Raw genomic sequence first — 24718 nt, forward strand, 5'->3', positions numbered from 1 at the left:
CTGGAAGGGCTCCTTCCACCCGCAGCTTCTCCCCGCAGCGCCCTGGGCAGCTCCCCGGGCAGGCTGAGTGCTGAGCCTGGCAGGCGGCAGAGGCCCTGCCCCGGCACACAGCCCCTGGGCCACAGCAGGGACCCTGCTCTGCACCACAGCCCTGGACACCCCTGCCTGCACCCCCGGCTTCACAGCCCGCAGATGGCCTGCAAAATGGGAGCCGTTGGGACTTGGACATTGACCCTGCAGGGAACCCCTCCTCTGGTGATTGTGTTTCTCCACACTAAAGGAAAAACAAGTGTATCTGGCCTGATCTGTGGGAAGTTCTGGCTAGTGGAAAACCCTCCATGATACTCCTGTGAATTGCACTGCAGAAAGAGATTTACCGTGTTATGTGCTAAGAAGATCTCTCCTCTTCTGAGCTCTCAGCATACACATATTCCACTCAGCCCATAATTTCTTTCTCCTTTCTCTCCTCTCCCACTGCCACCTGCAGTCAGAGCCCCCAGCCCTGCTGCGCTGTGCAGAGGAGCTGCTCCTGGGCAGAGCTGTCTCTCTGCAGTGCTGCCCGCTTGCCAGGAGCTCCCCTTGGGCCCAGGAGCCCGGCCCAGCTCAGCAGCAGAGGCCCAGCGCAAGGCCTCCCTTGCTCTGCCCCCCACCAGGCTCCCTGCACACGGCCCTGGGGCTGCAGGGGAACCTGCTGGGAAACAGCCTGAAGGAATCCCTGGGCTTCCCTCCCTCCCCTGGGCAGACACATTTCTTGACAGCAGAATCACCTCTCCTAAAATAAAAATAAAGTTAATAAAAATCTGTATAAGATTCACCTTCCTTTGTCCTGTCCACGGAATTGGCAGCAGGCTGGGAGGGCCCTTGTGGGTGAAGGTCAGAGGAGAGCCAGTCAGGGGCACAGCATGATCATGCTGAATGGGTGCAGCTTCTTCAGAAGAGACAATTGGGCACGATCCAATTCTTCACATGGAGAGGTTGCTCAATGTGAAGAATCTGTCTGGATGCATGGATCTCTTCTATGCACTGGGCAGCAGACTGGGGGAGCCCTTATGGTTTAGGGACAAAAGCCAGTCAGGGTGACAGCATGGCAGGAGGTAAATGTCTGCAGCCAGGCTGAAGAAGTGGGCAAAGTCTTGTGGAAAGCATTGGAGTAAGTTGAGTTCAATGACTCCATGTCACTGTGAGGGAATTTATTCACTCTGCCAACCACAGGAAAGGGACACTGCAGGGTTCAAACATTCCCCATGTTTTCTGTGGGTTCTTGCAGAGAGCTTCTGTGCACAGGTGTCAGATGGGCCAACCTAGGTGATGTTCACCAGGATCTGGCACTTGCAAACAGGAAAACCTGTGTCTTGACACTCCTCTTGCACAAGGCATGATGTAGTCCAGCTGCTTTTCAGCACATGGAAAGAGATGAGGTTTAGGGGACAGACCTATACCCAGCATTGCACAGGCTCAGCCTTATGTTTCCCTGCAGCCCACTTGACATGGTCCAGCTGACACGGGACCAGGTACATCTGTGTGCAGTACAGTCAGGGGCTGTAGTCCTGCCTTCAGCATGCCACAGGTCTCCTGAAATGAGAGAGCTTAGATCCTAAATCAGGATGGCTTCCTCCTCCATTGTGGACACAGAGACACAAGTGGTCTCCTGCAGGCAGATCTGGCAGCCCAGCTGCAAGGGGCAGGCTGCCCCCCCACCTCAGCCTCTTCTGTGGTCTCCACCTCCTCTGAAGGCCCAAAGCTGTGCACCGTGGGGAGGCTGTGGCAGCCTACAGGAGAGCCTGGCATCCATCCTAGACCATTCTCCCCACTCCCCTTTTTGTCTGCCCTATTCCTCTCTCTCATCATGACATGTTGAGGGTACATCTGCCCCTCACTCATGTATCACCTCTGCCTCCTGCATGGCAGACTGGGGGATGGTGCTGAGGCCCTGGTATGTACTCCAATTCACTCTGTAAAACCCACCCTTCTTTCAGAAGTGAGTTACATGCAGTGAAGAGTTCAGGCACACCGAGGGGCTGTTCCATCCCAGGTGCCTTTGCTCCCATCTTTTGAAAAAGCCAAGCCCCAGGACAAGCCTCAAACCCAACCAGTGTGGGAGGGCTCCCAACAGCAGAAGCATGTTGGTAAAAGGGGGCAGTAGTGGTATCTCCAGGGCTCCACTGCCTTTATTCCATGGCCTTTGCCACCATTTGGAGATGTCCCTGATCTGTTCCTGATCCCGAAAAGAACTGGGCAGAAGGGAAGTGCATCTCTTATCTCTCTCCTGAGCTGTGCCATCTCCATGCTGCTGACCTCACAGGCCTTCAAATGTCACAGGCTGATGTCACAGAGGGGGCACTGCATCACCAGGATATCGTCACTGGAGCAGCGGCAGTGCTCCCCTTCCCTGCAAGGCCTGGTCCCTGCTGGGCACTGCTTGGGTGCTCCCCAGCGCTGTCCTTGTGTGGCCAGGAGTGGGGTCAGCAGGCAGCAAGCTTGCACTGGGCGACCCTCGCTGACGGGCGGAGGAGCAGGGGCACCTTGCAGAGGAGCTGAGGTTGAGGAGCCAGGGCAGGCATCCCTTGTCCTGAGCTGAGGGCCAGCAGCAAACGAGATAGAGTGCTGCTGGAGGGTGACCATCACCTCTGGCCTTACTTCCCTGTTTCCAGTGCTCTTTCAGCTCTCCTCCAAAGGTGAGGGTGTCAGGAGCTCCTTCCCAAGACGTATCACAGGGGCTGTCAGCTGTCCAAAGCTGCAAGTCCTGGGCTTTGGAGGGAGGTTGGACAAGGCTGTTGGCTGCTGTGAGAGCCCTGCCTGAGTGTCCCTCTGAGCTCAGGGGATAATGTGGCAGTAAGGACTCCTGGGTCCTGATGCTAGGGATGCCCTTATCCCTAGGGCTTCTCCAGGCATGCCTCCTTGCTATGGGGGACAATCCAGGGCCAGCTGTCCCTGGAAGCTGACGCCTCTCTGGGATGTGACGCTGGGAGGAAAAGCATTATAGTATCATGGGATGTCCTGGGTTGAACAGGACCTTAAAAACCATCTACTTTCAATCCCCCTGCTCTGGGCAGGGTTGCCAACCACTAGAGCAGGATGCCCAGAGCTGCATCCAGGTGGCCTTGAATGCCTCCAGGGATGGGGCATCCACAACCTCTCCGGGCAACATGTTCCAGTGCCTCACCACTCTCTGAGGGAAAAAAGCTCTCCTAATTTCTAGTCTAAACCTTCCCTGTCTTACTTTAAAACCATTCCCCCTTGTTCAGTTACTACCAACACATATGAACAGGCATTTCCCCGTCCTGTTTATACACTCCCTTCAAGTACTGGAAGGCCACAATGAGGTCTCGGCAGAGCCTTCTCTTCTCCAAGCTAAACAAGACCAGTTCCTTCAACCTTTCTGCAAAGGGGAGATGCTTTAGCCCTCTGATCATCTGAGTGGCCCTCCTCTGGATCCGTTCCAAGAGCTCCACATCCTTCTTGTGCTGGGGGCTTCAGGCCTGTACACAGTATTCCAGGTGGGGTCTCACAAGAACAGAATAGAGGGGGACAGTCACAGCCATATCCCTCCTGGCCACTCCTTTTTAATGCAGCCCAGGACACAGTTGGCCTTCCAGGCAACAAGCGCATGCTGCTGGCTCATGTGCAGCTTCTCGCCCAGCAGGACCCCAAAGTCCTGCTCCACAAGGCTACTCTCAATTTCTTCTTTGTCCAGTCTGTATAAATATGTGGGATTGCCCAAGTCCAAGTGCAACGTCTTGCACTTGGCCTTGTTGAGCCTCATTAGGTTCTCATGGACCCAGTACTCCAGCCTGTCCAGGTCCCTCTGGATGGCATCCCTTCCCTCTATTGTATCGACTGCACCACTCAGCCTGGTGTCATCTCCAAACTTGCTGAGGATTCACTGGATTCCATCACCTATGTCATTGATAAAGATGTTGAAGAGTACCCGTCCAAATACTGACCCCTGAGGGACACCACTTGTGACCAGACTCCACCCAGACATAGAACCATTGACCACAACACTTTGGCTGCGACCAGCCAACCAATTCTTGATCCACCTAACAGGCCATCCTTCAAATCCATACTTCTCCAATTTAGAGAGACAAATGTGGTGAGGGACCATATCAAAGGCTTTGCTCAAGTCCAGGTAGATGATATTCGTAGCCCTTCCTTTGTCCACTGATGCCATCACTCCATCATAGAAGGCCACCAGATTGGTTAGGCAAGATCTGCCTTTGGTGAAGCCATACTGGCTGTCTCAAATCACCTCTTTATCTCATGCATGCCTTAAGATGTGTTCCAGGAGGGACTGCTCTGTGATCATCTCAGGCACAGAGGTGAGGATCACCAGCCTATAGTTCCCCAGCTCTTCTGTTCTCCCTTTCTTAAAAATGAGAGTCATGTTTCCCTTTTTCCAGTCACTGGGGGCTTCACCCAACAGCCATGATTTTTCGAATATGATGGAGAGCGGCTCAGCAACCGCATCAGCCATCTCTCTCAGCATCCTGGGATGTATACCCTCTGGTCCCATAGACTTGTATACATCCAGTTTCATTAGGCAGTCCTGGACTTGTTCCACTGTCACAGTGGGACAAAATCTGCTCCTCTCACCCTCTCCTCGAGTTTCAGGGTCCTGACAGACACAGGAAACTTGACCACGAGTGAAGACTGAGGCAAAGCACTTATTGAGTACCTCAGCTTTTTCCATGTCTGAGGAAGCCAGTTCTCCCACCTTGTTTATCAGAGGGGGAACACTCTCCTTGGGCTGTCTCCTCCTGCCTATGTATCCGTAGAACCCCTTCTTGTTCTTCTTCACATCCCTTGCCAAGTTCAGCTCCGTCTGTGGCTTGGCTTTCCTGGTCCCGTCTCTACACATCTAGTTGACACCCCGTATTCCTCCCAAGCAATACAACCCTCCTTCCACTTCTTGTACTTTTTCCTATTTTTCCCTCAGTTTAAGCAGCAGGTCCTTGCTCAGCCATGCCAGTTGCCCATCTCCTCTGCTCGAAGTGTCCTTCACTCTGCTCACAGTGTTTGTCTTAGCTCATGGATGAACTGCATTAGATGTCCTTGAGTCTTCTGAGGCTCAATCCAAGGCTTATTGCCTTCTGCACCTACAGCACAATAACTATTACTTCCCCTTACTATGCTGACTGACCTGATGGGTCTGTTCATATTAATGCCTTATAATTTCCATAGTTGGACAGGGGCATATTCCCAGACTGGGGCAAGCTTCTGGGCTGTGCCACAGCCATTCAGAGTTACCTGTTCTTGAGTCTTTCCACCTGAGTTTATCACACGTGGCCCAACACAAATTTTCGGGTGTTGTCTGTGTTGTCTTTCCTCCAGACATTTGGGAAGTTGAAGTCCCCCACCAGAGTATTTTCCATAACCAACACACTATAGGCCAGTGTGTGATTGGCTCTAAGATATTCCAGGCTTTGATTCAATAACCTGCAATGTTCTAGGACCAAAGTCATTGAGCACAAGCTAAAATATCAAAGCTCTTTTGTATTTGTATAGAGAATTCCCATACTCCAAAGTCACCTCTAGAAGAGTCCGTAATAATGTAGGCAATCACGATTGACATAAGCAAAGGCAGAATTACTGAAGCCAGTTGCAAGGAGTCCCAGAGGTGCCTTTCCATGATGACCAGCTGTGGTGAAGACCGTGGGTTGCTTTGTGTTGACTGAATGCCAGAGGATGTTGGAAAGCAAGAGAACCAAGACTTTGCACATCTCTGGGCCCCAATGGCAGATGCCACTCACAGAAGGAGTCCAGGCAACAGCGATATGCTTTGCTGAGAGGCAAAACCCCTCTCACAACAGAAGGGTCAGGGAACAAATCCTTCATCCCATTTGGCTGATCTCACAGGAATACCCAGACACAAGGCTGCCAGGCTGTCACCATGACTGTGGCAGTGTGCCGCTCTGTCAAGCACCAAGTTGCATTTCTGGAGAATCCATCCCTATTGCTTCTTCTGCAAATAAATGGCCACTTTTCTGACCCTGTCAGGCTTCTCATGCATTTGACATCACAAAGAAAAGGTGGTGTCTCCTTCCTAGGGAGGAATAACTCCGAGCACCAATACAGGCTGAGGAGAGGGGGAGGATCACCTCTCTTCAGCCTGCTGGCAACACTTTTCCAAATGCAGTCCAGGATCCCGTTGGCCTTCTTGGCCACAAGGGCACATTGCTGGCTCATGCTCAGCGTACTGTCCACCAGGTCTCCCAGGTCTCTCTCTGCAGAGTTGCTCTCCTGCTGGTTAGTCCCCAGCCTCAACTTCGAAAATTGTGCCAGGGCAGTTTTTGGTTGGATGTTAGGAAGAACTTCTTTACCAAAAGTGTTCTTAGGCATTGGAATGGGCTGCCCAGGGAAGTGGTTGAGTCACCATCCCTCGAGGTCTTTAAAAGACGTCTAGATGTAGAGCTTAGTGATATGGTTTAGTGGAGGACTTGTTAGTGTTAGGTCAGAGGTTGGACTCGATGATCTTGACGTCTCTTCCAACCTAGAAATTCTGTGATTCTGTGATCTCTCCACCCTGCCAAGGTCCCTCTGAATGGCAGCACAGTCCTCTGGGGTATCAGCCACTCCTCCCAGCTTTGTGTCATCAGCAAAGTTTGTGAGGGTGCATATCATCCACTTCATTGATGAATAATTTGAACAAGAAAGAGGAAATTTGGCACATCCTGTAGATCTGCACACCGAAGTAGGGCAATTGCTGCCTAAGGAATCAGTCAATACAGTGTTCAGAGAGGGCCAATTAGATTTTGTGTGATCTGCATCCAAGTGTGTTCCCCAGGAGAGATCCTACTGCCTTCCAGGAGTTGTGAGCCCTGCCTGCAGAGACACAGTGCTTAAAGGCAGGCAGAAGTGGCAGCATGCCCAGAGCTCCCTGCGGGAGAAGACTTCCCAGCCCTGCACCCGGTAAGTCTCTGGCTGGAGGGCAATGCAGCCGCAGTTCGTGGAGGCAGGAGAAGCCGGGGGTGCAGGCAGGGGTGTCCAGGGCTGTGGTGCAGAGCAGGGTCCCTGCTGTGGCCCAGGGGCTGTGTGGCGGGGCAGGGCCTCTGCCGCCTGCCAGGCTCAGCACTCAGCCTGCCCGGGGAGCTGCCCAGGGCGCTGCGGGGAGAAGCTGCGGGTGGAAGGAGCCCCCCCGGCAGGGCAGGGTCCTGCTGCTGCTGGGAGGCTGCTGCCTGGGGTAGCCTGCTCACAGCTCCACAGCACACCAAGGCAATTTCAAAGGGAACTTCACTCTCATCTTTCCTTAGCCTCTGCTTTCAGTTTTCTCTTCTTTTGGCTCACTAGGAATAGAAATAGAAGCTGTTATTTCCTGGAAGAGCCTAAGACTCATACACCACCAGAAGGAGGTTTAGAAGAATCTCCAGAAACTCTTTCCTGCCTCTCAGCCCATAGAAAGCTCCACCACCACTCGTGCAGTGTCAGCAGGGTCTGTGTGACCTGGGCTCTTGGACCTGCCCCCACCGAGCTGCCCCTGGGCAGAGCCCTGCTGCCAGGAGGTGTCTGCAGGGCAGAGCTGAGCACCCAGCGGGTGGGATGGGGGCTGTGAGCTGCAGGCAGGAGGCGTGGGGACAGAGACCCAGCTGCAGGCAGGGACAGCTGCAGGCAGCAGAGCCCTGGTCAGGGAGTGAGAGGGAGCTGCTCCAAGAAAATTTATGGCAGGGGGGATTTGTGTACTTCCCTCCCATCCCTGAAGTGCCAACGCCTTCTCACAAACTTCTTGGCTACTTTTCTCATCCAGCCATGTCATGGAAATTTTAACACGAGTTTCTTTGGAATCCCTAGATTTTGGGGGGTGAAAATTCATCTGGAGCTCAAAATCTGATGATGATGTTCCTAAGTGTTAGTTCTGTCCTTAAATAAAAATCATCCATATTTTCTCCGAAGTGTTGGGTCTCAGAGAAATGCTATGTGGGGAAGGAGCTGACTCTCCCTTCAGTACATAGGCCATACAAATGCAGCTGGTTGGCTGCATGTGGGCAGCTGCTACGATCCCTCTGTGTCCGCGGTGAAAAGCAGGGAGCTGAGATCCTCCTCAGGTTTGGTGAGATGGGTGAGGGGTTTGGAGATCTGCCCTTTGAATCTGTCTTCATCTCTTCCCAGCAGCATTATGGTTCTTTTTAGGGGATCACCTAAGTGCAACCATCCTCCAGAAATGCCTGCAAAGGGCAGCTGAGACCAGGACTGGCTGATAAAACAGCTGTCCTCACTCTGTCCTGAGGAACAGTCCCTTTGCCTCGCAGGACCCCCAAAACTACCTTATTGGGGAGTACAAACACCAAGGTTGTATGCATAAATGCACCCCTCAGATGAGGTGGAGAAACTAGAAAATACCCCCAAAGCCTGGACAATGGGTTTTCACAAAAATGTTGAGTTTTTTTGAATTTTCAGCAAGCATTCTGAAATTAGTTTGATACCTCATCTGTATTTAATACAACAACAGCCCATGTCCTCATTTACATAACTGCGTGGGTCAGGACTGCCTCCTCCAGCGCCCTACTTATCCCAGTGGCACTGGAATCAGCATCAACTAGCACAAACAAGCTCTTGTGAAATGGACCTGCAAAGATCTTCCTGAAAAGGGAGAGGCAGGAGGGAGGATTGTATAAGAAATTGAGTAGGTTTGATCACAGAGTTCTGTCCTAATGTTGTCCTGATTTTCTCTCTTCAGACTGCCCTCTATACCCAGAGGCATCAAATGTCCAACAGCAGCTCCATCACCAAGTTCCTCCTCCTGCCATTTGCAGACACACGGGAGCTGCAGCTCCTGCACTTCGTGCTCTTCCTGGGCATCTACCTGGCTGCCCTCCTGGGCAACGGCCTCATCCTCACCGCTGTAGCCTGTGACCACCGCCTCCACACCCCCATGTACTTCTTCCTCCTCAACCTCGCCCTCCTCGACCTGGGCTGCATTTCCACCACTCTACCCAAAGCCATGGCCAATTCCCTCTGGGACACCAGGACCATTTCCTATGCAGGATGTGCTGCACAGGTCTTTCTTTATCCCTTCCTGATATCAGCAGAGTTTTCAATTCTCACCATCATGGCCTATGACCGCTACATTGCCATCTGCAAGCCCCTGCACTACGGGACCCTCCTGAGCAGCAGAGCTTGTGCCCAGATGGCAGCAGCTGCCTGGGGCAGTGGGGTTCTTTATGCTCTGCTGCACACTGCCAATACATTTTCCCTGCCCCTCTGCCAAGGCAATGCTGTGGACCAGTTCTTCTGTGAAATCCCCCAGATCCTCAAAATCTCTTGCTCACACTCCTACTTCAGGAAAATTTGGGTTCTTCTGGTTGGTTTCTCTTTAGCATCCGGGTGTTTTTTTTTTCATCATGCTTTCCTATGTGCAGATCTTCAGGGCCGTGCTGAGGATGCCTTCTGAGCATAGCCGGCACAAAGCCTTTTCCATGTGCCTCCCCCACCTGTTTGTGGTCTCCCTTTTTCTCAATACTGCCATGTTTGCCTACCTGAAGCCTCCCTCCATCTCTACCCCATCCTTGAATGTGTTGGTGGCAGTTCTGTACTCAGTGATTCCTCCAGCAGTGAACCCTCTAATCTACAGCATGAGGAACCAGGAGCTCAAGGTTGCTGTTAGGAGAGCAATTTCACAGATGTTTCTTAAGAATGATTATTTTCCCTTCTTTCTCCAGAAATGACTTTCTGCATATCCTCTTGCAGTCTTGATCCTTGTATTATTATCATTATAGCTATTGTTATCTTCAGTACCACTTGCATTTATAATGTTCTAAAAAAAAAAAAAAGAAGTCATTCATCATCCTTTTACTGAGGAGGTACTTCCTTTTTGTACATCCTTTTTCTGTACTTCCTTTTTGTACATCTTTTTACTGAGGATGTACAGTAAACACTGCTCTGTTTACTGTTGAGGTTCTGTAAAAGTCTGTCTAAAAGCACACCATCACTGACTCATCTGTGTAATAAAATGGGGTGTCCCCAGTGCACTGCCTGAAGATTTGGCTAGTCTTTCAAAGCTGGTGCCAAGATCAGGGCTGTGTAGCTGCTCCCTGGAAGGCCTGTTGCTGCATGGATCTGGGAGAGAAATAGGTCATTGTGTGAGCTGTGAGAGACCACAGGTAGGATTTAGGAGCAGCCTGTTGGTGTCTGATGAAAGTGGAGATGGTGAAAGGTCACTGAGATACAGAGCCATGACCGTCCCAAATGTGGCAGGGCAGAGGACAGCCTCCAGGACACGAACGTTGAGCTGTGTGGAGAGCCCAGGTGTTCTCCATGGGCAGCATGTGCCCAGGGCAGGCAGTGACTGGAGGCCAAAAAAGAGAGAAAATGCCCAAGATCTTGTCACCAAAGAAGAATGTCATAATTCCTGTGGGATTCTGTGGAGTACAAGGATCGTTTCAATGATCCTGGGAATCTGGAGAGGTCCCGGTAGACTGGAAGCTGGCAAATGTTGTGCCGATTTTCAAGAAGGGTCAGAAAGAAGACCCTAGCAATTACAGGCCTGTCAGTCTCACGTCAGTGCCTGGTAAAATCATGGAGAAGATGGTTCTCGAACTTATTGAGGCGCACCTGGGGGACAAAGCAGTCCTTGGTCCCAGCCAGCATGGGTTTGTGAAGGGTAGGTCCTGCCTAACTAACCTGATTTCCTTTTATGATAAGATCACCCGTATGGTGGACCAAGGGAAACCAGCTGACGTGATTTTTTTGGACTTCAGCAAGGCTTTTGACATGGTTTCCCATAGGATCCTACTGGACAAAATGTCCACCATACAGCTAAATAAAAACATCATACGATGGGTGAGCAATTGGCTAATGGGCAGGGCCCAAAGGGTTATGGTGAATGGGGCTGCGTCAGGCTGGTGGGCGGTCACCAGTGGGGTCCCTCAAGGCTCCATTTTAGGGCCGGTACTTTTCAATATTTTTATAAATGATCTGGACGTAGGAATAGAAGGTATTTTGAGCAAGTTTGCTGATGACACCAAACTTGGAGGAGTTGTGGACTTGGATGAGGGTGGAAAGGCCTTGCAGAGAGATCTGGATAGGCTGGAGAGCTGGGCCATCACCAACCATATGAAGTTCAATAAGAGCAAGTGCCGGGTCCTGCACCTGGGACGGGGAAACCCTGGCTGCACGTACAGACTGGGCGATGAGACGCTGGAGAGCAGCCTAGAAGAGAGGGATCTGGGGGTCATGGTAGACAGCAAGTTGAATATGAGCCAGCAGTGTGCCCTGGCAGCCAGGAGGGCCAACCATGTCCAGGGGTGCATCAAGCACGGCATCGCTAGTAGGTCGAGGGAGGTGATTGTCCCGCTCTACTCTGCGCTGGTGCGGCCTCACCTCGAGTACTGTGTGCAGTTCTGGGCACCACAGTATAAAAAGGACATGAAAGTGTTGGAGAGTGTCCAGAGGAGGGCTACGAAGATGGTGAAAGGCCTGGAGGGGAAGACGTACGAGGACCGGCTGAGGGCACTGGGCCTGTTCAGCCTGGAGAAGAGGAGGCTGAGGGGAGACCTCATCGCAGTCTACAACTTCCTCGTAAGGGGGTGTTGAGAGGCAGGAGACCTTTTCTCCATTAACACCAGTGACAGGACCCGCGGGAACGGGGTTAAGCTGAGGCAGGGGAAATTTAGGCTTGACATCAGGAGGGGGTTCTTCACAGAGAGGGTGGTTGCACACTGGAACAGGTTCCCCAGGGAAGTGGTCACTGCACCGAGCCTGTCTGAATTTAAGAAGAGATTGGACTGTGCACTTAGTCACATGATCTAAACTTTTGGGTAGACCTGTGCGGTGTCAAGAGTTGGACTTGATGATCCTTAAGGGTCCCTTCCAACTCAGGATATTCTATGATTCTATGATTCTATGATTCTATGTACTGAGGAAACTGACTGACTCTTCAGCAATTATGGACTGCTTCTTTTCTTCTTCTACACATCTAGTGTATTTTATGTCATGTCAGTCAAAGCCTGGTTTTACTTCAGAGGTGACTCTTTGTTTTCACTTTGTTTTGATTTGTTATTTTTTTCTTCTTGTGGAACTGTTTTCTACAAATGTCTTTATTCATCCCTTTGTACATAAGTACCAACACATCTTGCGTGAATGTTCATGTAAATGAGGAACCAGGTTCTTTGTGTATATAAACAAAATAAATGAACTTACTGAAATCGCTTTGTTTGAGACCCACCCTGAGCTGATGAGGAACTAATGGGAACCACAAACCCCTTTCTGGCAGCAGCTGGTCGGGGCAGGCAGCCCTGGCCCCGGGGCTGCAGGAAATGCCTGAGGAGTCCCGTGGATGGCACCGAGGGGCTACAGGTCTCTCAAGGATCTGAGGAAGGCAGGGGCACTGCAGGGGACACTGACCTCTGTACGCTGGTGATATGGATGTCCACATCTGTGGGGCTGAGCCCTCTGTGCCCCCAGGAGCTGCTGTGCCCTTCAGAGGGGCTGTGGCTGTAGTGGCAGTGCCCAGAGCCCCACAGCAACCTATGGTGGGCACTACCATGGGGCCAGTGCCACTGGGCTGGGACAAAAGGCAGGGAGCTGAGCAGAGGGCAGGGAGGTGGACAGAGGGCAGGAAGGTCAAGAGCTGGCACTCAAAACCTGTCTCAGGGGAATGGCCAGCCATGCCGGTCTGTCCTGGCCCAGAGCCCTGCAGACCTGGATCCGGGCTGTCTGCAGAGGCCCCCATGGGATGTGGCTGGGAAAGGGCAGGTGCCAGGGGCTGGAGGAGGTTGCAAAGGCAGGAGGGCCATGGCAGGAGGGGACCCTGACGATGCCATTAGGATTGTAATGGGGGGAGCTTGACCAAGCCCTGAATGTGCACTGCCATGTGCAGCGCCTTGGCAGCACGGCTGTGGGACCATGTGTGGGGCAGTGGGGCTGGGACGATGCAGGGACAGGGCACTGAAAGGAGCCACAAAGGAGCTGGCAGGGGGTCTCAGCAAGGACAGGCTCCAAATCAGAAATTTATGGCGCAGATGGAGGGATGGTTTTAGCAAGGGCAGAGCTCACCTGGAAGTGATGTTACCAAGAAAAGTCAAGAGCAAAGAGAAGAGTTGCTGCTGGAGCTAAGGCTCAGATTTCTCACCCAGCTCGCCCAGGGCTCGTCCTGAGCAAGGCAGCCACGAGCCCTGCCTGCCCTCCTGCCTGCCCCATGCCGTCAGGTGGCTGTAGCAGAGGGGACCCCCAGCCAGCCTCTCGATGGGGCTCTGCCAGCCCCTCGCCCTCCCCTCTGCAGTGACGTCATTGCTGCCCAGGGGGCTCTCTGATGCACGGGATGATGTCACAGTGCCTGCCGGCCAGCCCTTCTGAGGGCCAATCAGGCTGCTGCAGTGGCCATGTTCAGGTTAATTGGCAGAGGGTAGACATGGACTGGCCTCTGCTCTCAGTAGCATCTGGCTTCTTTCCGTGTAACATGAATGTGATCGCCCTCAGTGTCCAAAAGCTGCAAGTGCCAGGCAGCTGGGGACAAACACAGCCAGCTCCCCTCACCCTGCACAATGAAACACTTTGCCTCTCAGGTCTCTATGTGACTTCTGCAAGTCACTATGAGTGCAGCAGAAATGCTCAGGATTTCTGACTGCAGAGAAGACTTTTTAGGCGTGATGAGGAGGAGGAGGGTATGTAGAAAAAAAAATCCTAAGAGTCCTTTTTGCCACCCATATTCTTTTGCATTGGAACTGAAAATACTGAAAAAGCAGTATATATATAATATATCTGAAAATAAAATCCAGCTCCCCCCCGGGAAATTCCCATGTACCCACGACTTCCTTGGGAAATGCTTCCTTGACAGCCCATGGGCAAATGCTCCTGTTCCTCATGGAATATTGAACTTCATGAAATAAAGCTCAAATCATGGAGGTGAATGAATGTTTCCTTCATAGGAAGAAAATACTAGGAAGTATGGCAGAGGGAGAGTCTGAGTAATGGTATAGGTTTCACTCAGAGAAGCATGTCTTATGTCGTCACTGTGTTTTCCTTCCTGTACAGGTCCCCATACCAAGGAGGACCAAATGTCCAACAGCAGCTCCATCACTGAGTTCCTCCTCCTGCAATTTGTGGGAGCTGCAGCTCCTGCACTTCGCGCCCACAGAGGATGTGGAGTCTCCTTTGCTGGAGATATTCAGAATCTGCCTGGATGCCATCCTGCACAATATGCTCTAGGTGATCCTGCTTGGCAGGGAGATTAGACTAAACAATCTTCAGAGGTCCCTTCCAACCTCAGCCATTCTGTGATTCTTTGATAAAAACCTCCCCCTTGCCTTCTCTTCTCCAGGCTCAACACTCCAGCTCTCTCAGCCTCTCCTCATCTGAAGACTCTCCAGTCTCTTAACGATCTTTGTGTCATTTACTGGACTTACTGCACTACATCCAGGTCTTTCATGCACAGGGAAGCCCAGAACTGGACACTGCACACTGGGTTTGGTCTCAGCAGAGGTCAGTAGAGAGGAAGGACCAACTCCCTGAATGTACTGGCAAGGTTTGTAATAATGAAGCCCAAGGTGCTGGTGGCCTTCTTTGATGTAATTCCACATGGCTGGCACGCGTCCATCTCACTGACCACCAGAAAACCCAGGTCCTTCTCTACCAAGCTGATTTCTGGCTGGTTGGCCCCAAGCAATGTCTTGGTGAATAATGTTATTCCTGCAGGAGCATTTCACTTTGTTGAATTTCATGTGATTCATCTTTGCCCAGTTCTCTAGCCTGCGAGGTCCCTCATAATGACAGCAAAACCATCTTGTGTGTTGGCCACTGCTCTCAGATTCATATCATCTGCCAACTTGCCCCATTGTACAAGTCATTAATAAACTTGTTAAATAATATTGGTCTAGTATTGACTCCCTGTTTGCACAGTACTGAAAGACCTCCAGCTAGAGTGTGTATATCTGGTAACTACCCTCTGAACCCAGATGTTTATCAAAATTCCAGTCCATATCATCCACACAGGATCACAACATTAAAGAATGGCTGAGGTTTGAATGGACAGGATAGGTCCCAATATTGCCCCTACAGTGTCCTGCTTGTGACTGACCTCCAACTAGACTACATGCCACAGGACTATGAGCCCAGCTGTGCAGGAACTTTCCAGTCCACCTCACTGCCTCCTCATTCTGCCTGGACTTCATCAGCTTCTCTATCAGGATCTTATGGGAAACATGAAAAACCTTTCTGAAGACAAGGCAGACAGCATCCCCTGCTCTCCCCTCATTTACCAAGGCAGTCTTTTCATTGGAGAAGGTTATCAAGTGGTTAAGTCTCAACAAACCCTTGGTGAATCCATGCTGACCACTCCTGATCACTTTGTTATCCTCCATGTGCTTGGAAATGCTTTCCAGGATTATCTGCTCTATCACCTTACCAAAATCTGAGGAAAGGCTTTCTGGCCTCTAGTTCCCTGGGACCTCTGTCTTGCCTTAGTGCAAGATAGGAGTCACATTTGCCTTCCTCAGTTGTGCTCTGGGCCTCTTTCTAAGGCTGTGCTTGGGGTTTCTGGGTATTGCTTGGAGTCTGGCACATGGAGAGCCATGGTGCTATGCAACTGTAAACCCCATAAAGATTTGGCCAGCTCATAAAGAGGAAGGATGAAAGGAAAGTCCTAGCAGGTGTGGCCATGGGTTGACAGCAAAGAGCTAAAGGCAGGACCTATCCAACCCCTCTAAGATTCATTGCTCTCTGCTCCATTTAGATCTGAGGTGGAGATGTGCAATGTGCCAATACACGCATATCCTGGGAACACAGTTTCACTATTTAAGGTTTTGGGAAGGAACGTGTTTGGGAAAATGTGTGCAAATTTGGGTGAGAATTCATAGACAAGCCTAAAAATTCTGAAAACTAATGCATTTCGTTTGTTTTGTCTCTTGGCTTCCTTCTGTAAATCAACAGAGCTGAATAGAGGGCTTAATATAGAGCTGAAGAGTGTCTTTTATTTTTTACTGGACTGTGTCTTTTATTTTTCAATGCTGTCAATTAAGACATTACCTTTAGGGCCTGCATGTAGCTCATTCTCTGAGGAAAGCAAATGGGAATTGGTGCCAAGGGGCTGGAAAACATTCCGATGCAATGCTAGTGGAAAAATCTGAGCTTATCGCAGCTGTGTCAGTCCCAGGAGGCTGATGAGAGAAAGGGTGAGGCTGAGGAGTAGGGATGAAGACTGTGCATAGAGTGCCTGGCAGAAAAGGTCTTGATTTCCCTGCATGCTCAGAGTCCCTTAGCAGACATTCAGGATCAATACCAGTTGGAGATTGTTGATATCACTTTAACTGTAGGCAGACAACTAAAGAAATAGCAGAAAGAAGAAATCCTTTCCTATAGTTTGTATTATTCTTGAAGTCTGTCCCTTTAAGGAGACTCCTGGCACCTCCCTAATGAACCCCATAAGTATTGAAGACTTGGAATAATTATGCCCAGAGCCTTGGCTTGTGAGCGGGTTTTGCATGTACATTCGCCCTCTGCTGCCAGGTTCCTGAACTGCAGAACCTGAAAGCTTGAGCAAGACTCTCAAGAAGTAAAAGACAGAAGCAAGCCTGCAAACGTCTAAGGGTCTTGGCCAGCCCCACTGAGGGCCATCCCAGAAGAGGCTGCGAGGGCAACAAGGAGACAAGGTGCCCGTCCCTGGGAGACGGTGGAGAAGGAAATCAGAGGCACTGCTTACAGGTGGAAAATCAAGTGGGGAGGTGGATCTGAAAGCCCTTGATGTGTTCAACCAAGGGGGATGGACAAGGCCTGAGCACATCCCCTGGGAAGGGGGATCCTGCATGTCCTGGGCTGCTCGGGGCTCTGGCAGGGGCAGTGTGATGTGGGGTGTGCAATTCTGAGTGTAGGACACTGGTAGGACACTTGCCAGGCTCTGTGGGATTGAGGAGGTAACAAGGCCCTGGGGCTGTAAGGGACCAGTGTCCTCTGGTGGGCCTTAGTGGAAGAGGCTGCAGCTGTAGCCCTGAGGTCATCTATTCCACTGGGGGGGCTCCAGCCCCAAATGGCCTGTTGTCATCCCCCTCCACAGCCTGTCCTACATTTTCCTCTACCTGTGCTTGCATCCCTGCAGACTTTTACCATACACTCACATTCTCAGTTCAGTCTGGCCTGATGACTGCCAAAGCTGTCCTAACTTCTCTCCATCCTTACTGGCTGTGGCTTGAAATACATCCCTGTGTTTTTCTGAGGATTTACCAATACCAGTGGTTTCCCCACAACTAATCAGGCTTCTTCCAAAGCCTGACCCTGTTGGTCCTCTATCAGCCAATATGTCCCAGACCTATATTCGCCTGAATCATCTCTGCACTGAATCTCTACGTTGCAGCACAGAACTCCTCATCATCCTTCTGCGATGGAAAAGGCCACACTAGAGCAGGTACACCTCTGAAGAGAGTGTGGCACATGGATAAGTGCACAACACAGAAGGTATACCTGCAAGCATCCATGGCCGCTGGTAATTCCATGACACAGTAGGTAAAGCTCTGAAGGGAGTAAGACTCATGAATAAGGCTGTGTTGGAACAGGTACACCTCTAAAGGGCTGTGGCCTGTGGATGAGCCCAGGCTGGAGCAGGGGTGAGGGGAGGAGCTCATTGCAATGTCAGATTCTGCGGCCTGGTCTGTGCTGTGGTTTAACCCAGCAGGCAGATAAGCACCACACAGCCATGTTCTGTAGGAGGTACCACTCGAACCAATGGCAGAGGAGCCTCACAAGGAGCAGTGCAAGTGCAGCAGTGACCTAACCTGAGCTGGCATTGGTGCCCTCTCACTCCATGTAACATATGTCTTCTCCTGTCCTTTGGGGTCACAACAACAGATAGAACCCAATTCATGGACTAAATGGAATCATTGAACATTTTATGGACATTTCATTAAGAAGGCCCATAGACTAAGGGAATTATATTTGTGTTTTAATTGCAGGGTGTTGATTAATGAAGACTTATTGGAAAGTCTTGAACCTGTCACTGTATATACGGTAGAGAATAAGAGGTGGATATTGTCCTGGTTACATCTTGGGTGACTTTTTAGGCTCTGAACCCAGCTCAGAGAGGTGGTTTGTTCCCCCCCAGAGGGACACTGAATGGCTAAGTCAGAAGTCTGTATGTGTGCCCTGTATAGATGAGGCTTCAGTGTGTACATTTTGTTCATGTACTGAGGCAAACCTGAGTGAGCACAAATGCCTTCAGCCTGTGTCCATTCCTCATGCCATACAGTATCTCAGATGAGTGCAGAGCAGGGCAATGCACTGCAGGGCTGAGGTGCCTCCCAGCATCTGGGAGAGGCAGCAGGAGCCAGCGGGACACCACGACCACTGCAATGCCCTGCCTTTGGATGTGCAAGGCAAAGACTTGTGTGTTCTTGCCTGTCTCCTGCATCACCTTCCCCTGCCTTCCTGGACTATGTCAGCAAACATGCCAGAGGGATCAGAGAACTTTCTGGAGACTTAGAAGGACATCAAACCTGTCTTCCAGAAGAAGAGAAAATAGGGTGGGAAGAATTAAGGCTGGTGAGCCTCACCTCAGTCCCTGGGAAGGTGATGGGGCAAGCTTTTCCACAGCCACCTCCAGGCACTTGAAGGACAAAAACAGGATTGCTGAACCCATAGGGGAGGGGAACGAAAGGGACACTGTCTACCTGCACCTTGGCCTGTGTCTTTGTCTCCCAGAGACTCCTCATAGCCTGATTGGTGCTATGTGGACTTATCAAATGGATGAGGCTGTGGGTGGGAATTCTGCTGGACAATCTGGCCCACTTGTCATTCGTACTGCAAAGTTCTCCTGGAGGAGGAAATGTCACTGAAAGGGTAGTGCTGTGGTGCCTGACATCACCCAGAAGGAGTCTGTGGTCAGCTCATACTAGTGTGTTTCAAGCAACTGCCATGGAGGGTGGGGAAACATCAGTGAAAGTAAGGAAAAATCTGAATGAGAGCAAGGTGGAAAAGCAAGGTGGGTGCCTACAGCCTGCAGGGAAAAGTGGGAAGGGATAGGACAGTGCAGGACAGCCTTTGGTGGAGAAGACCGAGAGCACTGGCAAGGCAGGAAGGCCCCAGTAGCACCAAGGTTTTTGTCCCCCTGGCTATGGCAGTTGTCTCTGCTACTGAGGCTGACGAGGACAAATGCTGTGCTCATGACACTGAGGCCTTGTTGCCTCCTTGCAACCCAGTGGGGAGGCCAGCAGGTGTCATAGCATTGTCCTTCTCACAACATTACACACCCCACATCCCACTGCCCCAGGAAGAGCCCTGAGCCATGGGTGAGGAACAGGACCTCCCTGCCCAGGGGCTGGGGGCCAGGGCTTGGCCTTTCTGCTTCACCAAACAAACCAAGGCCTTTACTCAGCATCAGAATCTCCTGCCCAGTGCCTTTGCCTACCTGCAATCATGGCCTCCAATTGTGTGCTCTAACAAGTCCATGGGGAGGCTTTGTCAGTAATGACCCTCACTGGGCTCATTAATACTCCTAGACACTTCAAAGTTTCCTTCTGACTTTAACTTCTCCTGCAGTTACATCATTCTCTTCTCACTACCTGAGGTTCATGGACTCAGCACCAAATGCACCATGGGGCTAATTACAATTCAGCCATTTTCATTCAGTCTTTCACACTTGTACAGTTAATTAATGAGTTTTCAAGAGTGTTGTTAAAGAGGAAGTTTTCAATGACCACTTTACAAAACAACATTTTCATATGTAAGCTTATTTAACTTAGTAGTATTCACCAGTTGACATTGATCCAAAGTGTCTCCTAAGGAGGTCTGTATGGGTGGAAAAGCAGTCCCTTGAAGTCCTAGACTGTATGGACAACCTTGCTGCTCAGCTCTCCATCCCCACCACTTCTCACATCAGCCAGCGTGACTTACATCAATTCTTAAAAAAAATGTAGGCAATCTTCAGGCTTACACCAATAAAATGACAATTTTCTGTTGTGCATGGAGCCCTGATGTCACAAAACCCTCCCTGCCCAACCCTTGCTGATGGGCAGAGGAGCAGGGGCACCTTGCAGAGGAGTTGTGGTTGAGGAGCCAGGGTGGGCATCCCTTGTCCTGAGCTGAGGGCCAGCAGCATGAAGGGTTCCTGGAGAGTGACCATTACTTCCACCCTTACTGCCGTGTTCTCAGGGCTCCTGCAGCTCACCTCAAAAGGTAAGGTTGTCAGGAGCTCCTTCTCAAGGGGTGACACAGGGGCTGTCAGCTGTCCAAAGCTGCAAGTCCTGCACTGTGGGGGAGGCTGGACAGGGCTGGTGGCTGCTGTGGGAGCCCAACCTGAGAGTTCCGCTGGACTTAGGGAACAATGCAGCAGTCATGACTCCTGGGTCCTCATGCTAGGGCTGCCCTGAGCCCTAGGGCTCATCTGGGCATGGTTCAATGTGTCCTCATGATGGGGCACAAATCAGGGCCATGTTTCCCTGGGAGCTGGTGCCTCTTTGGGATCTGGATCTTGGTGGATAGTTGTCTAGTGTCCCAGAGACTGCTGTGGCCTGCAGCTCCCACAGGCCTCTCAGGAGTGTGCCAGAAACCCTTCCCCTTGTACTGCTCTCCTTCAGGGGAACTCTGTTCCTTGGGTGACGAGACACTGGAAAGCAGCCCTGCAGAGAGGGATCTGGGGGTTTTGGTTGATAGCAAGATGAATATGAGCCAGCAGTGTGACCTGGCAGCCAGGAGGGCCAACCGTATCCTGGGATGCATCAAGCACGGCATTGCTAGTCGGTCAAGGGAGGTGATTGTCCCACTCTACCTTGCACTGTTGGGGCCTCACCTTGAGTAGTTGAGGGGAAGTGGTGGATTCACCATCCCTTGAAGTCTTTAAAAGGCGTTTAGATGTAGAGCTTAGGGATATGGTTTAGTGGGGACTGTTAGTGTTAGGTCAGAAGTTGGACTCGATGATCTTGAGGTCTCTTCCAAACTAGAAATTCTGTGATTCTGTGATTCTGTGATCCTTATGAGTCCTGCCCAACTAGGGATATACTATGATTCTATGATTTTTGCACCAACTCCCACCTCCCTTCCTCAGACATCTGGCTGCACATAGTTTTTTGTTGTTATTTTTGTGTGTGGGTATCTTTTTCTTTGAATATTTACAAAAAAAGTATATTAAAAATAAACAAACACCAACAAAAATAAAAGAAGCAACCAAACAAAAACCACAGTCCACAACTGTTAGTCAACTCTAACTTGCCTCCAATGAGGTGCACCATCCACCACTGATGACTGTACATGAAATTTTTGACACAGAGAGATAGGAAATGGTAAAAGAGAAATACAGAGTTGGCTACAGGGATGATGAGAGGGGCTACTGAAATACAGGCAAGCTCAACCTCCCTGAAATCCCTAGAAACAACTGTGTAAATGAGAAGTATCTGAATGACCAAAGAGCAAGAGCAAGTGGAGGGGAACTCTGCAGAAGAGCGGAAAATGCACGTGCACACACTCTGCTGGAAAGGGGATTTCCAGCATGGTCTGTTTCGTAAGGCCAGGTGGAAATACCTCAAAGACTGAGGAGATGAAGTGCAGTGCATAAGAGAAATTCTGGCAATGCAAGTACAGGGGAAGATATACATACATACATACATATATACATACATATATATATATATATATATATATATATATATACACATATATATATACATATTTGTATTATCTGCCTTTCTTGGTGGGAATATTCACATCTTTCTGTCTGTATAGTGAAAAATATTTGTGTAGCTACAGCTATAACTACAGTTATATGTGCAAGTAAAGGTAAATGTATATACAGAGTTACACATGTACACATAGATAACTGGGAGAGAGACGGGCAAGTGTCTGGGATTCTAGGAGTTTACATCACCTGAACTATCAAGAAACCAACCCAGCAGTGCTGGGAGCTGGGGAAAGGGGACACGTGGAGGAAGGTCCCAGTGATATGGCTGGGAGGTGGGTTGTGATGCCATTCCTACTGCAGTGACCTGACTGCCTGGTGGCAGGCAGGCAGACACGGCGATGTCATTGAGTGCATCACAAACCCCATGGGACACAGGGGGCAGATCTGACAGGGGACAGCTCTGTCCACCATGGCTGGGCTGCTGCTGCTGAGGTCACCTCCTCACAACACTGTGATGGGCCAGGAGCAGGCAGGCCTCAGGAGGCCATCAAGAGCAGCAGCTGTGGAAGATGTAGGCAGATGCCTGGGCCCCTGGGGAGGGCTGCCCTGCAGTGATGCCAGCTGGACATGGGGTGGGAGCCTGTGGGACAAGGCATGGGAAAATGCTGGATATGACAGAGCACAGTGTGAGAAGGGAAAGAGTACAGGCAGGGCTGTGAGGGACAGCAGCACCTCACGTGCCCTTGGTGGGCAGAGATGTGAGCAATGGCCAAACGGCTATTCCAGACTTTCCCAGCTTCCCCCTAATTCTCCGAACTCCCTGCTCTCTGCCCACCTCCCTGCCCTCTGCCCAGCCCAGCACAGCAGGCCAGGCTGGGGTGACCCCAAGACAGTGCCCACAGCAGGTTGCTGCGGGGCTCTGGGCACTGCCACCACACCCCAGCCCCTCTAAAGGGCACAGCAGCTCCTGGGGGCACGGAGGGCTCAGTGCCACAGAGGGGAGCATCCAAGGCAGAAGCATACAGAGGTCAGTGTCCCCTGCTGTGTCCCCTGCTCTCTTCAGCAGCAGATCCTCAGAGGCCTGCAGCCCCTCCGTGCCATCCCTGGGGTTTCTCAGGCAGCTCCTGCTGCACCAGGGCCAGGGCAGCCAGGCCTGAGCTGCTGCAGCCAGAAAAGGTTTTCTGGTTCCATTACTTCCTGATCAATTGAGAGTGGGTCTCAGACAAAGTAGTTGTGGCTTCATTTATTTTGTTTAAATACACAGAGAGTCTGGCTCCTCGTTTATGCAAAGCCTCAGGGTCACAAAAGATGTATTGATACAAGGGGATGAAGAACAGCATTTCTTTGTGGAAAACAATATCACAAGGGGAAATTAAAAACAAAAGAAATTAAATCCATCCAGAAGTTAAGACAGCTTGCTCTATCATTACATAGACTCTAATTCATCTGAGGAAGAAGAAAAGAAGCAGTTTCTAGCTGTGGAGAGGTCCAGTCAGTTTCCACAGCACATCCTGAAAACCCTCCATGACATCACTGTCCTAATGGCATTCTTCAGCTCCTGGTTCCTCATGCTGTAGATGAGGGGGTTCACAGCTGGAGGAACCACTGAGTACAGGACAGTCATCACCAGGTTCAGGGATGTCAAGGAGATGGAGGGGGGCTTCAGGTAGGCAAACATGCCTGTGCTAAGAAACAGGAAGACCACAGCCAGGTGAGGGAGGCATGTGGAAAAGGTTTTGTGCTGTCCCTGCTCAGAGGGTATCCTCAGCACAGCCCTGAAAATCTGCACATAGGAGAAAAGAATGAAAACAAAACACCCCAGAAAGAGAAAAACACTAAATGTGAGAAGCCCAATTTCCCTGAGGTAGGAGTCTGAGCAGGAGAGCTTGAGGATGGAGGGGATTTCACAGAAGAACTGGTCCACAGCATTGCCTTGGCAGAGAGGCAGTGAAAATGTATTGGCAGTGTGCAGCAGAGCATAGAGAACCCCACTGCCCCAGGCAGCTGCTGCCATCTGGGCACAAGCGCTGCTACCCAGGAGGGTCCTGTAGTGCAGGGGCTTGCAGATGGCAACGTAGCGGTCATAGGCCATGATGGTGAGAAGGGAATACTCTGCTGAAAACAAGAAGACAATGAGAAAGACCTGTGCAGTACATCCTGCATAGGAGATGGCCCTGGTGTCCCACAGAGAATTGGCCATGGCTTTGGGGACAGTGGTGGAGATGCAGCCTAGGTCGAGGAGGGCGAGGTTGAGGAGGAAGAAGTACATGGGGGTGTGGAGGCGGTGGTCGCAGGCTATGGCGGTGAGGATGAGGCCGTTGCCCAGGAGGGCAGCCAGGTAGATGCCCAGGAAGAACGCGAAGCGCAGGAGCTGCAGCTCCCGTGTGTCGGCGAATGCCAGCAGGAGGAACTCAGTGATGGAGCTGTTGTTGGGCATTTGCTAATTTTAGGCAGGAGGTCCTCACCACAGAGGAAAAAGGCAGTAAGGAAGTACAACAGAATTATCTGATAAGAACTAATTCAATTTTGGAGCATTAATCATATATTTTGCAGATCCCTTTCTTGAGTTTTGACTCATTCTGCCTGAGGGTGTCCCTGGGAGTAGGATATTCTACTGCATTCAATGTTGTATTCAGTCCACACCTATAATAATACGGAAAGGGAAACGTGATAATCACAAATAAAATTCACTCCTCATATCAGGTTATTATCCACGTTGCCTTTCCAAATTCACCCAACTGCAGAGCAGGGCTCTCTGGATTTCTTTTCTGTATACTGTCATTCCTGCTGCACTCCAAGTGAAACCTTGTGGCTCCACAGAGACAAATGAACTGTGCCTTTAGTGCAGAGTGTTCCTTCAGAGGGGACAGCCAGTCTGTCCATAAAGGCTGCTCTCTTCTGCTGGCATTTCTATGAGCTGTGGAATAATTACACTCACATGTTCACCTGAAAAATAGCAGGGCACTGCTGAATCCATGCACAAAATGAACATCTCCAGCCCCTTCAGCCTGTCCCCGTATTCCCCTTCCCCCAAGCACACTGAGAGCTCATTCCATGTGCATGTGAAACCCTCATCCCCAACCAGCCTGGAAAGCAGAACAGCAGCAGCACAGCCACGTGGAGAAGCCAGAAGGAACGGCACCATGGTGCTGTCAGAGGAGGCAAGGCTAGGGAGGGACAGGCATTACCATG

The 24718-nt window shown here is 50.8% G+C and overlaps 2 protein-coding genes across 2 annotated transcripts in view; one reads left to right on the forward strand and one right to left on the reverse strand.

Moving 5' to 3' along the window:
• The window catches only part of LOC139999852 (olfactory receptor 14A16-like), a 48154-nt gene that overhangs the window by 19094 nt on the left and 4342 nt on the right, over positions 1–24718 (forward strand). Inside the window, exon 2 of the mRNA XM_072029479.1 lies at positions 12097–12105. Coding sequence (XP_071885580.1) covers positions 12097–12105 — 9 coding nt within the window. The remainder of the gene's footprint in view (positions 1–12096; positions 12106–24718) is intronic.
• LOC139999788 (olfactory receptor 14C36-like) lies at positions 23019–23963 on the reverse strand. Its single transcript, XM_072029412.1, has one exon. It carries the CDS (start codon positions 23961–23963, stop codon positions 23019–23021), a length of 945 nt encoding a protein of 314 aa, XP_071885513.1.

The sequence above is a fragment of the Anas platyrhynchos genome, chromosome 30 (genome assembly GCF_047663525.1).
Source record: "Anas platyrhynchos isolate ZD024472 breed Pekin duck chromosome 30, IASCAAS_PekinDuck_T2T, whole genome shotgun sequence".
NCBI lineage: Eukaryota > Metazoa > Chordata > Aves > Anseriformes > Anatidae > Anas > Anas platyrhynchos.